General features: G+C 41.1%; 1 protein-coding gene across 3 annotated transcripts in view; it reads left to right on the forward strand.

Annotated features, from left to right (window-relative positions):
* The window catches only part of LOC138006440 (poly(ADP-ribose) glycohydrolase-like), a 20,150-nt gene extending 8,630 nt beyond the window's left edge, over positions 1-11,520 (forward strand). For all 3 annotated transcript variants that reach the window (XM_068852772.1, XM_068852789.1, XM_068852781.1), the window contains 16 exons: positions 587-661; positions 828-920; positions 1,326-1,382; positions 2,078-2,178; positions 3,217-3,308; positions 3,691-3,757; positions 4,010-4,085; positions 4,183-4,227; positions 4,896-4,998; positions 5,881-5,959; positions 6,463-6,571; positions 8,552-8,609; positions 9,451-9,495; positions 9,789-9,856; positions 11,002-11,062; positions 11,162-11,520. In XM_068852772.1, coding sequence (XP_068708873.1) covers positions 587-661; positions 828-920; positions 1,326-1,382; positions 2,078-2,178; positions 3,217-3,308; positions 3,691-3,757; positions 4,010-4,085; positions 4,183-4,227; positions 4,896-4,998; positions 5,881-5,959; positions 6,463-6,571; positions 8,552-8,609; positions 9,451-9,495; positions 9,789-9,856; positions 11,002-11,062; positions 11,162-11,373 — 1,341 coding nt within the window. In that variant the 3' untranslated portion in view covers positions 11,374-11,520. The remainder of the gene's footprint in view (positions 1-586; positions 662-827; positions 921-1,325; positions 1,383-2,077; positions 2,179-3,216; positions 3,309-3,690; positions 3,758-4,009; positions 4,086-4,182; positions 4,228-4,895; positions 4,999-5,880; positions 5,960-6,462; positions 6,572-8,551; positions 8,610-9,450; positions 9,496-9,788; positions 9,857-11,001; positions 11,063-11,161) is intronic.
* Positions 11,521-13,795: the final 2,275 nt, after the last annotated feature.

Genomic DNA, 13,795 nt, shown 5'->3' on the forward strand with positions numbered 1-13,795 from the left:
TACTTTCAGTTTAAGTGACTTCAGTGATTGACACTCAGGCAAATGCTTCAAACAAATAAAGGCAAAGCCAGCAAGTTGTCAGGTGCATGTCATGTGTTGATGAAAATGTAACTCCCTCAATGATTGGTAGTAGGAAAATGACTGAATGATGCTAATGTATGAAAGCTTTTAATGCAAGGGATTTCTTGTTCAGACCTTTTTGATTGTGTTCTGGTAAACCTTCCTGTTCTCCCTATCTTGTAGACTTAGACCTATGGTATTTCACCTTTCCACCTCTGTTGACAAACTACTCCAAATAAAGAGACATTGTGTTTAGGGGTGCAGGGCTGGTGTACTGGTGAGAGCACTCGCCTCCGACCAATGTGGTTGGGGTTTGACTCCCAGACTTGTCGTCACATTTTGGTTGAGTTTGTTGGTTCTCTTCCCTGCTGCGAGAGGTTTTTCTCTGGGTACTCAAAAACATTTTATTTGATTGCGTTAATTTGTTGATTTCAGTTTACAGTGTCTCCAGCTAGTGCCCTGGTGCTAGAAGACTAGACACTTAAATTAATAAAGTTCTTTCCTTTTGTTATTTCTGTTTTTGTAGGATGCCATTTTAAAGTACAATGCTCATTATTCAAAGCGTTGGAATTTTGAAGCTTTACACAGCTATTTTAATGAGGTGAGAAGCCTGACACTAACTGCACTATTTTATGTTGAATTGTAAATTTATATAAAAATATAGTCCGTTGCTTAACCCACAAGTTTAAACTTAATGTGTACTTCATTTGCTTAATTAGTTGATTGAAAAGTTCCTTTGAAAAGTCTAAATGGTTGTTTATTCACAGGTTTTGGATGTTGCTGCAAGAAAAGAGTTCTTTAACCAAACATTGCCTGCTATGGTAACCCTGGCTCTTCGACTGCCATCTTTGTGCACTCAGGTATCAATTTTCTTTCATATTTAATTTATCATGCAAAATTGTGTGGAATTCTGTCAATTGAAGGCTTTAAATTTTGCCTCAAACATTTTCCAAAATGTGGAAGCTGATGAACTGTGGTATGACCATCTGTCACAGACCTTTTTGACAGTCGTGGAGGAATATAGTTTTTTGAAAAAAAGTTGTATTCTATGGATCTCAACCCTCAGGAGCCTTGTCTTATCTTTTTAGTTAATATTCAATGCAGTAACAACACAGGTCATTTTTAGTGTGAACAAATCTTAATAAAAATAAAAATAACTCTTGGTTTGATTGTGTTTTGTACATTTCTAATTACTTCTGACTGAAATGTGGTAACTTTTTGACTCAAACTTGAGTGTTCACAAGCCCTAATGGTTTTGCTTTCAGGCCATTCCACTTTTAAAACGGCAACAGAATCACAGTTTAACTCTTAGCCAAGAACAGGTGAATATCAACTTTCATCTCTTCTCATAATTACGAGAATCAAACGTAAACTAAAAGATTGAGTTATCTTTATGTGCCATAATAATATTATTGAAGTTGTAGACAGTATGGGTAGAAACAAGAATTACACTTCAGAGCTTCTTTAATTTAATATTATAAACTCCCTTGTACACTGTAATAGTCCATTTTACAGTTGTGTGCTTAGTTACCTGGCCTCTGAATGACAGTGAGGCTGGAGTTGACCTTGTTTTGATAGAAACCTCACTGCTTTTCTTATGTAAATTCTTACTAATTAGTGTGACAACAACATCATTAACATAACAAAAGGAGGGAGGTCTGTATCATAATAAGGTCAACACCAGGCTCACTTTCATTCAAAGGCCAGGTAACTAAGCACACAACTTTAGAGGGGTCTATTAAAGTGTTGGAAACTCCACCGTGTGAAAGGGGTCTTTTGGAGAAACAGCCCATTACATTGGTCATTATAGCACAAGTTGTAAAGGAGGAAAGAGATCATTATCTTTAATTAATGGCAACATAGTTGTTCAGTGAGTGATTAACCCATTGACTCCCAGGGGTTCCCCATTGACGAGTAAAATCGTCTGGCATTAGACAGAGTAAAATACTAAGTCTGGCCGGTTTAGGCCGGTTTGGACATCAAAGGGTTAATAATTGCTAATTTTTGTGCTTTGTAGGTTGCTTGTTTATTGGCCAATGCCTTCTTTTGTACTTTTCCACGAAGAAACTCCTGCAAGCATTCAGAGTACTCAACATTTCCGGACATCAATTTTAACAGGTGACCTAACTTTGGCCCTCAGTTTTCTTAAAAGACCATTTTCTGAAAGTGGAAGGTCTTGGAACCTTCTGCACTTTGACCTTATTGTCGAGAAATACATGCACCTGGTGGGCAAGAGGGAAACTGGAAATGTAACGCAGTGGCCAGGGCCCTGTATTAGAATATGGGTTGTCCAGTTTTCACACCCATGCACACAATGGTTAATAATAATTAATATTTAAAATGCACCTAAACTCAAATACTTTTTCTCTACAATATTAACCTCCTGACCAAAAGCAAACATGTTTTACCGTTCTGGAGGAAGGTAATAAAGTTCTTTTCAATGCATTCACACTTGCTAATTCACTACTCTGTGCCAAATTGTTTTTGTTTCAGCGTGATTCAATCCACTAAGTTGTGGTCTTTACCATTACCAAGCCTATTGGACTCTTGAATTGCAAAAAGTTGTTTTGCCTACAAGTTGTTTTGCCTACAAGTTGTTACACTCATGTGGCGATTCTCCAAAACTTAAGTCATTTCACCCAAACTTAAGTTGATTTGCCAACACATGTTCTAACAAGCAAGTAAAACTTAACTGCTACGGTAAGCAAGCTCAAGGTTGATATGACTTAATTTTTGAGAATTTTATCCACAAAACTCGTAAGACCCACCTCGCTCTGTTCAATGCACAACCTTTTTATGCGTTTAATACCCCAAGCAAATTCACAATCGATTCAAATGCTTTAAACTTCCCAAAGTTTGGCGCAAATCTGCACCAAAATAATGTGGGTGAAACGACTCAAGTGTAGGCGAATCACCATGTGGGCATACCGAAAAAGGAAAGGAAAGGAAAGGAACTTTATTGAGGTATCTAGTCGTTCTAGCACCGGAGCACTAATTGGGGACACTGCAAACTGAGCAAGTCAACTTGAATGTTGGTTTTTGACCTGTTATGTAGTTATTTATGGATCCAATAAAGCGGGAAAATTAATCTTACGTCTGTAGACCAGTAAATCTTTCCTTTGCATGTCCTATGTTAATTTTATTTTCTTGTTGAAGGTTGTTTCAGGGAGGAAAAGGAGGAACAAATTCTGTGAAAACAGAGAAGCTGCAAGCTATATTTCATTACTTTAGGAGAGTAACTCAACAAAGTGAGTTTCTGTGTAAAATACATCTGATGCATCAAGTGTAACTTAAAGTCTACAAAATGTGAGTGGTAAATCGAGGAGTGAAGACAGGTTATAACGATGATTACTACTTCTAGACTCGACTGCAGGGGTTTCAATAGAAGCCGGTTACCGGCGGTATACTGCCGCCTGCTTTGCCTCACACCGCTGGCTATAGTTTGCCTTGATTTTCACTAAAAATGCTATAATAAACTTGTCAAACTGCGGCCTTCAATGGGCTATCATGGACGGCTATTTCAGAAGTTATTGAAACCCTTGAGTCAGACTGCCATGTTGATTGCCTCTAACAGGTTGTTTATCCTTAATATTCTTTGTAATCCTTGTGGTTGGTTCTTTGCTTTTTCAGTGCCAACCGGAACATTGACTTTTCAAAGACAGATTGTGAAATCCGGTGACATGCCAGCTTGGGAAAGGTGACTTGCATAGGAAATAAGTTAATAATAATCACTTTGTTTACCCTCGGATTTCAGAGTAGCTAGTAGCTAATATCTCCGAGCATTGAACATATGACTTAACTTAATTTGGAAGATGGCAGTAAGAAAAGATAGTGAGTCTTACACAGTTACTACATACTGTAGCCTCTGCAGGTTGACTCAATGCCCATGTCTAACGAATGAGCTGTTGGGCCAGTTTCAAAAATTTACTTGGTTCATTTTTCATGTCAGGTGCTCTGCATCTTTTGGTAAAATTCATGTTTCCACAAAAGGAACAATAGAAGACAATGGCATTGGATTTCTTCAGGTGATAGACTTTGTTATTGCAGTGCATTGATTTTTGTCGTGTGATGGCATTCACAAAGTCACTTATTTAATCAGAGTGGGCACTTGTCTTAATTTAGGTCGATTTTGCAAACAAATACATTGGAGGAGGCGTTATAGGGGAGGTGAGGCACCGCTTTCTCTTATTTCGCTTCCCTTACTTTATTCTTTAGAGCGGTGGGGTTGGCGCAGTGGTAAGATCTCTGCCTTCCAACCCTAATGTCCCGGGTTCCATTCCCAGTTCTGCCGAGAGTGGAATATTTGGAGACCTTCTTTCCCGCTAAAGTTCACTCAGCTTTCCGTCCTTCCGAGGTCGGTAAAATGAGTACCAGCATGCATGGACTGCTTAGAAGCGGCTGCACTTTGCGCCTGTATATGCTTCCAGTCCGCTGGGGGTAAATTGATCATTGTAAAGCACCTTTGAGACGTTAGTGATAAGGGCGCTATATAAATGCACCACTTTACTTTTACTTTACTTTTGGTAGCCCTACCGTCTGATTTTCTTTTTTTCATCTTCCCTTGTACATGATATTGGATTTTCTGTTGGACAAAAAGAAATCCCTTCAAATCGTACTCGCCCAAATTCAAGCAATTTTGATAAAGAAGGCTGTTAAAAATCCTGGTCTCGAGTCGCTAACGTTGTTCAAAGATTAATAAAATGTCTACACTATCATGCAAACGGCGAGCCATTGTGATAACAGAGGGTATTGGGCCATTTGCTGATATTTAACTGTCATCTTAAGGTTATTGCAAGAAGATTTACGTACCCTTTACCAATAATACGTTTTTGTAGGGATGTGTGCAAGAAGAAATCCGTTTCCTTATCTGTCCTGAGCTGATACTATCTCGACTGTTTACTGAACGGCTTGATGACAACGAATGCGTTTTTATCACAGGTAATGGTCTTTTTGTCTTGATCTTGAGGTGAGCTAAGCAAAACCATCAGGGTTTTCCATGGAAAGACCTGACTCTTCCAATCAATTAATCAATCAATCAATCAATCAATCAATCACAATCTTTATTTACCTGTCTAGGCGTTCTAGAGCCTTATGGCGCCAATCCTCTTATGGAATATGTACAAGTACATGGAAGGGTTACGTATTTGCAAACGTTGCCCGTGTAGCACTTAAATTTCAACAGACTTAACTATAAGAGGGAAATGTGAAGTGCTAGTTTTCTACCCATGTAAACCATGGGATGTGAGCCTTAGCCCTACTAATGGAAATGGGCCCACTCAAGTACAGAGAAAAACTCTAACCAGGGTGGGAATTGAACCCCACGACCTTCGTCTTAGATCACCGCTGCTCTACCGACTGAGCTGCAAGGTCAGACGCGAGCAGGTCGTGGAAATTTAAGATGTATGGAATAGTATTTGGGATCTTTAACGTCTCACAGAGTTTATATTGTGAGTCGGGGCCCACGGTTTATTGTCCTTAGCCATATAACCATTTGCGGATGTAATTACAAAGGCAGCACGTTCTCCTTGTGAGAGTTGGTCCGGCCGGAGTCGAACTCACCTCTCATTTGTCATTCATCTCTGCTGTCCACAACCCATAACCAGGATCCTACAACTCCAATACTTGGTCTATGTAACCTCATTTTCGCAGATCAAGCTATTTTTAGACGAGTTCTTAAATGAGATTTGGCTTGCACGAGTGACCATTCTCAATCTCGTGGGTAATAATTTCTCATGAAAGTCTTGTGCACTACTGAATTTATTGTTTAGAGGATGAAACTTGAAATTAAAAAACAGAGATGATTTTGATTGTTTTGTCTAGGTGCTGAACGTTTCAGTGATTACGTGGGTTACGCGCACACCTTTAGATGGGCTGGGAATCACGTGGATCAAACAACGCGGTAAGAACTTTCTTGTACTCAAGACTCTCTCAAATCACGCAAATATGTACATAAAAGGAGTACTGCCTACTTGCTTGTGTTACTGAAGTAGGCAACTGATCACACTGTGACAAATTCTCACTGCCCCATTTGCGTTTAGAGGCCGCGAAGCTGTCGACTACGAAGGGCACGACTTGGTTTCGGGAACGATAAGGAAAGCGAGATCTGGCTTCATTTCAATACAAAATTATGTTTGCAGAAAGAAGTGCTTTTATCATATTTATGAGATGGTACTCGCGCTGTGATTGGCCAATTCAGCGTTCTTTATTCTACCGTGTGGAAACAGAAGGTTTTTGGTTGCTTGATTTTCCGAGTGCTATCATATACCGTAAGTTATGGTTTCTCTCAGTATAGCCCTCTTGCTCGGTCATTAGGAGGAATTGATTCCTTGTCGCATTTCACTAGGTCATGTCCAACAACGAAAAGAGCAGTTTAACGAAAGTTCATGTCCTTTTTTCCAACAGAGACTCTTGGGGTAGACGGTGTTCCAGGATTGTTGCTATAGATGCAAACATATTCCGCTGTTATACCGATCAGTTTGAAGTTGGGCTTCTTAAACGAGAACTCGATAAGGTCGGGTAGTACCATATTGATTGTTAGAAACTCGCTGTTAAACGAACTTACTTATGCGTGTAGATGCTTCTGTCTGCCGTAGACAACTGCTCATCTTCTCAGAGACCTGGATAGAAAGACTGCCTTGATAGTAACAATAACAATACATTAGTAAAGTCGCGAACGTGATGGAATGAAAAATCCGAGTGACCCGAACAGGTGTCGAACCTATGATCTGACGATTACTAGTTCAGATGATCTATTACTGAGCTTCTGGAGGCTCGTGAGAGTATCCTCAAGTCACCACGATATTTCCATTTCTTTACCGGGGTCAACAATCGCCATCTCCTTCACTATAAACGCGAGAGTGCACCATTTCAACAATTTGAGCCATAGCAGCTCTAGGGGGGGCTATTATAACCTGAACGGTACCTAGTTGACCGCTGATTGGTTGGTTCATTTGGTTGAGCATCAAACTCAGAGTCTTAAAATAAGTGAGGAGAAAGTGCTGCCTTTGTCATATATGACATCTGCAAATGGTTAGATTCTCTACTTTTCGTAAATAACGACGAAAACCCGTAGGCCCCGTCTCACAGCCCTTTTATGTTCTTAACCCAGACCTGTGGGATGTTAAAGAACTCACATTCTATTCGGGCACGGAGTTCTCGGTGTTGTTGTCTGTTCTCTGTGGTACATCATGGTTGGGAGGGTAAATAATTGGAGATATTAGCTGTTGAAACCAAGCTACTCTAAAATCCGAGGGCAAGGAAAGATATATGATATGAGAGATGATATGATATATGTTGTTATACCTCCCAACTCAAATACGTTTTCTGATTGGAGGAGAATGTGTCACGTGTCATTGGTCAAAACTTCATGACGCCCTAGGGCGAACAAAACTTCATGACGCCCTAGGGCAACAACAACTTGAACTTTCGACTCACACGTGATCAGGTCGTGCACCTTTGAAACGGCGGCAAATCTGTACGCCAGCCGACGTCAAGCAAATAATTTTTATCTGTGTATTGTTCTATTTTGAGTTGGGAGGTATAACAAAACACTTAATGATTGGCCCCTCGGGAAACAGTGAGTTTTGTTTCCCCTCGACCTCAATGTTTCCCTCGGCTTCGCCTCGGGGAACATTGAGGGTCTCGGGGAAACAAAACTCACTGTTTCCCTTGGGGCCAGTCATTAAGTGCTTATTGTTATATAGCCGAATTTTTTCCCATAACAGCCGGCCCTCTCATTGGTTACTTCGATGTCACATGACACCTAACAATAAAACTGTTCCCGCCAAAGGTCTCTGAGCGGACAAGAGTGCAAAATCTATGACGTCAGAGGGTAACAGTGCACTGTTACCCGCGAATGTTGACCGACGACCGCCGTTGTTGTTGCCATTGCACGTTTTTTTTTTGTGCGATATAACAAATCACTTAATGATTGGTCCCTCGGGGAACTGTTCAAAATGAACTGTTTCCCTCGGGACCAGTCATAAAGTGTTTAATATGACATGAAGTTGCTTGTGGGTCTCAGTGGTGGAGCGTCCAATTTAGTGATGAGAAGGTCATAAGTTCAACATCAGTTGTCCCTGGATATCCCCGAGTCACCAACGAAAAAAGTTAACAAATCGAAACAACGACAACGATATTCGTCATCACAGTGATCAAAATGTTGTGGACTCACGAGGCGCAGCCGAACCACTTTCGATTCGATTTGTTTTTTTACCACAATATTCAACGCCAAAGAAAGTTTTTATTTCAGAGCGTGACCAAAATCATGACACAAAGAAAGAGCAAGCATAGTCTGTAACTTTCTCGCAATTTATGATTGGCTTATTGCCCAAAATGGGCGTTCCTGATTGGCTATTACATTGCGTGACAAATTGACGCGAGCATGACGCGTACAGCGTTGTCTAGGCTCTTATCGACAACGGCAAATTAGCCAATCAGATTGCGAGATTATAAGCAATTGTGCTAAAAATATTTCTTCACTTTTTTTCAGGCGTATTGTGGTTTTTATTCTCCGGTAGAACAGAGACATCTACCTGCAATTGCTACTGGTGAGTTTCATTTCGGTTTGTTGTCATAGTCCCTTGCGTTGCAGGGCAGGTTTCCATCCTTTGTTATTACTAAAGAAAGTGTGGCTTTTAGACTGTGATAATTCATAGATTTAGCCAAACCTAAAAGCGGAGCTTCCGTTCCTAACCCCAGAAAGCACTATAGTGTATATGGAAATAATTATGCTTCTGCATAAAGTACACAGTGAATCGTCATTGGTGTACTAGTGCAGTTTACAGTGATCAAACACCTCTTGAGCTGACAGCAGTAAACAAACAAGCATTGCAAACAATAAGCAACAATTTTAATCAACAACTAAAAGTAAAATTACATGCACAGTAATCTCTTTCACAACATTTTCCGTTTGACTGATAATCTTTACACCTTCTCTCTTCAGTTTAGAACAACAGCAAAAATCAAACTAATTAAAAGGTCAAGCCAAAAAGTAGTAAATTCGCTTACTCGACTGCAGTTTCACAGTAAAAAAAAGCCGCTCACGACTGGACATCCATTTCACACAAAAAGCCTATAAATGTGATTTTTGAAATATGCCAGAATCTCCGTCAACACGGAATTGCAAACGTTTCAGGCATTCTTCATTTTTTTTTTAGCGAGTTTTACAAAATATGTGAGACAGCGAGGCATGCGTTAAGAAGGAGAACATTTACCTGAAAGCGAGCCGTTGCAAATTAGTGTTTTGCCCGAACACTCCCGTCCCCAGACGCTGTCCTGCCTCCCCACCTCCACCCCGACAATTTGTCCGTGCGGGCAGTCTGTACGGCAGGTTTCCCAAATTTCTTACCCATGAGCTCTGCTGTTGATCACTTTCTTCTGCATTCTTAGGAAACTGGGGCTGCGGAGCATTTGGTGGAGACCCCAGAGTCAAAGGTATGCCATCGAAAAAACGTGTATTCAAGTAGAGACTGCAAGCAGTTCCTCTCTTTATCCCCGTAAAGAGTAATACGCGAAAAGAAAAACAAGAGCAAAAAATGGCTGCGCGAAATCCGGACGAGAGGAAAGCGCCGAAGCAGTTGCCGTTATAACAAGCAGTAATTGGAGTGTGTATTTGTAGTTTGTAACTTTGAAGTCGTGGAATCTTTTTGTTTCCAAGACCTTTTCATGAAAACAGTCTAAACCAATCAACTGATGTTGATATTTTGTGTATGCTGTCACGTTTTCAGGATTGATTCAAATGATGGCATCTGGAGCTTGCTCAAGAGACCTTGTTTATTTCACGTTTGGTGACGATGTGAGTGTAACGCAAGTTTGGTACTCATATGTGTTCAACAAATATGTTTCCTATTGTTGAGTGCATGGGAGTTTTTCTCCGGTCCAGACTGGGCAAAAGTTGTTCACCGAGACATTTACACACGTCTGAAACATTCCTTGACATTTGGTCGAAAGATGTGCAGAGATCTTTTTGCCAGGAAGAAGAGTCATCTCTGGCCATTTCGTTAAGATAAGTTGCTATAATTCAGGAAAACTTGAAGTAACGCAAACATATATTGAGATGCAACCCCCTTCCACGTACTTTATTTTTTTTATCGTGTTTGCGATGACTACGTCATATTACTAGACACTTTCTTCGATGCAAATCAAATCGTTCCGCAAAATATTAATCTAACAAAAATAGGCCATTTTCGAGTTCATGTCTGCCTCCTCTTCAAAGCGAGTCTAAGTGCGAAGTTTTTGTAATGGTAATTAGTTCTACTTTACATATGAATGAAAACTAATTTTCATAACAAAAACTTCGCACTTAGACTCGCTTTGAAGATGAGGCAGGCTTCAACTCGGAAATGGCGTATTGCAATGCGTTAGTGTCGAACAGGAGCTCATTAAGAGGAGCCTCTATCTTCCATACTTGGCCTCGGAGTCAACCCTTTCCCGAGTAGATTTATTTATAGAACACCTCCCTTGGGAGATTCAGCACGCTCACTGTTGTAAAAGCCAATCTCCCTTGGGACATTCAGCACGCCCACTGTTGTAAAAACCAATCAAAACAGAGCTATCACAGCGTCAAGGGAATTATGATACTTTTTGCGGGAAAAACCTGTTCCTAAAAATAAATTTACTCGGGAAAGGGTTGACTCAAGGAATTAGAGGCTCCTCTTGATGAGCTCCTGGTGTCGAACAATAAAGACGCCTGAAAATTTCAGGTGCCTTCAACGGGATTCGAACCCAGGACCTCTGCGATGCCGGTGCAATGCTCTACCAACTGAAGCTATGAAGCCACTTAGTTGGTGGCTGAACTATGAAGCCACACAATTGATCGGGCGTAATCCAGTTGAAGCCATTTGAATTTTTCAGATGTCTATAAGAGACAATTACTTTAATTGTCCAGGTAAGTGCGAGGAAAACTTCAGTATTTCCTGACGTATCGTCTTATTCTTTCAGGAGTTGGCTGGAGATCTTCTAAATATCCATTCTTTCGTCACAGAAAGAAAGTTAACAGTTGGTGGGTATTGTTGCGAGAGCATGTTATTTGCTGTTTTCGTAAAGACACCTCCCCTGTTTTTTTCTTTTTGTAATATTCTTCCTTTGATTTCTTTTTCAGGTGATGTTTGGACGGTGATGATGCGATACGGCAAAGAAATCCGTGCGGCAAGTTCCGTTACCGTTAAACTCTACCCTTTCATGCGCGAGTTGCAGGACAAATACGAATGCGACACAGACGATGAAGTAGCAACTGGACTAGGAGAATCTGACGCCACCTTGGTTTACACGCTAGAGCCTGATTCAGACTCGTACAAAGACAACACACCTTAGTGCGTTGTGTTGTGTGCCGGCTACGCTGCTGACATGACAATTTAATGTCAAGAAATAACGTTTCACAAAAAAATTTCACCGCAAATTATTTTTAACATGACCAATATTTCTTGATATGTGAACTATTTAATTAAAAATGCGTTGTAACCTCTTGCTGAACTGAAAATAATTGCAGAAAGGTTCGCGTGTTTATTACTATTGAACCCTTTATTTTGGCATCTTTGCTTTTCGCCGGTTATTCTTCGCTGAAGAAAGGGAAAATATATTTGTTCCTCCTCGTAAGTCCTATTTCGCCGCGTATGTAAGAGCCTGATTCTCAGACGGTCCAGGTCGCTCGTGTCACGCACTCTACTCCCTAGTAGAGTGCGTGACACAAGCGACCTGGACCGGCTATGAATCAGAGGCAACGTTTACATGAACTCGGTTTCACATCGACACGGTTTCATGACTTCGAAACCGCGTCAAAATCGATGCGGTTTGGAAGTGTTTACACGGAACCGTTTTCGCCAGAAATTCCAAGTCATAATGGCATAAGCGAGTGCTGCACTACGTGCTAAATTCACTATTGTGAATTGAGCAATGCAAATTTCGCGCCAAAATAGTAACTGTCTTCAAATCGATGCGGTTTCGCTGTTTACACGACAGATGAAACCGCATCGTTTTGAAAACGTTACACTTCTGGTACCGGTTTCAAATTGACGCGGTTTCGATAACAGTCTCGATAACAGCATCGAAATCGATGCGGTTACAAATGAAACCAAGTTCGTGTAAACGCTGCCAGAGACTGTTGCCGAAACCGTGTCGATTTGAAACCGCTGCCAAAAGTGGAGCGTTTTCAAAACGATGCGGTTTCATCTGTCGTGTAAACAGTGAAAACCGCATCGATTTGAATACGGTTACAATTTTGACGCGAAATTTGCATTGTTCAATTCAAAAATAGTGAATTTAGCACGTGGTGCAGCGCTCGCTCATACCATCACGACTCGGGTTTTCTGCCTAAAACGGTTCCGTGTAAACACTTCCAAACCGCATCGGTTTTGACGCGGTTTCGAAGTCATGAAACCATGTCGATGTGAAACCGAGTTCGTGTAAAACGCTACCTCAGGCTACAGATGTAATTGCTTTAGGCGCTGTTACACTGTGAAACTTCTTGCAACTTGTCTCGCAATGTTTTGGCGACACTGTGGCGGGACAAGTTGCGCGAAACATTTCACGGTGTAACATACCCTGCAACCGGCAGGTATTTTTTGCAGGTTGCGGGTTGAAATTTTATTATAACTGGAAAACCGCTGGCACTAAAAAGAAAGGTAAAGCGATAGACTTGCCGTGACTGTTACATGAACAGCTAACCTAAAGCCCAATTATGCGTAAGGAAAAGTTTTTATGCCTGGGTTAGCTATTCATGTAACGGTCACGGCAAGTCTATCGCTTTACCTTCCTTTTTAGTGCCAGCGTTTTTCCAGTTATAATGAAATTTCAACCTGCAACCTGCAAAAAATACCTGCCGCCCTGCAACGGCCAAAATCGTTGCGAGACCAGTTGCACGAAAAGTAGAACTTTCGGCAACGGCTCTTGCAGCTTGTCTCGCAACGATTTTGGCCGTTGCAGGGTATGTCACACAGTGAAATGTTTCGTGCAACTTGTCCCGCCACAGTGTCGCCGAAACATTGCAAGACTTGCACGAAACATTTTACAGTGTAACAGCGCCTTTAGTTTGCCCAGGAACGATGTGCGTGACTTACAGATGTTGCATGATAAAGTGTTGTGTGACGGAGCCTCTGACGAAAAAGAAAGGATGAAGGATAAACTAAAATTTACCAGTACTATCAAAAGGTGAAAAGTATGTTATTATATTATTCAAAACGTGCTTCGGCTCTTTGCAGTGTCGTACCTAGCAAACCGCGCGTATCAAAACAAAATCCAAGAAAAAAAGGCTTTGTTTGTTGTAATTTGTTGGGTATTGAATTGGTGTCTGAGAAAAGTTCCCTCTGATCGAACCGCTTCCTTCGACCAGAAGAATATTGAAACCTGATTACGACGGGCGTTGGAGCCAATTGATCGCTTGTGCCGTCAGACCCTAAACATGACGGTCAACCTCGTTCCCAGGGTTCTCTCCTACTCTTCCCCTGGAAAGAGTAGGAGAGAACCCTGGGAACGAGGTTGCATGACGGTATGTGTTGGACTAACACTCACTTTCCATAGAAACAATATTTTGCTAGAAATTTAAATTTTGTGCGTATGTTTGGCCCGTTATTTTTCCGGTTCGGGCAGTAATATTAGAGAGATAAAGCATCGCGGTTACGTGAAACGGTGGGCTGCTGCTTGGCATAAAAGCATGATGTTAGACCTATTCGAACTAGTCTCTTTCTTTTAAAAAGTCACTTGATACCTGCTGCTAACAGCCAAGAAATGAGCTCATATC

Source organism: Montipora foliosa, chromosome 1 (assembly GCF_036669935.1).
Source record: "Montipora foliosa isolate CH-2021 chromosome 1, ASM3666993v2, whole genome shotgun sequence".
NCBI classification, from domain to species: Eukaryota; Metazoa; Cnidaria; class Anthozoa; order Scleractinia; family Acroporidae; genus Montipora; species Montipora foliosa.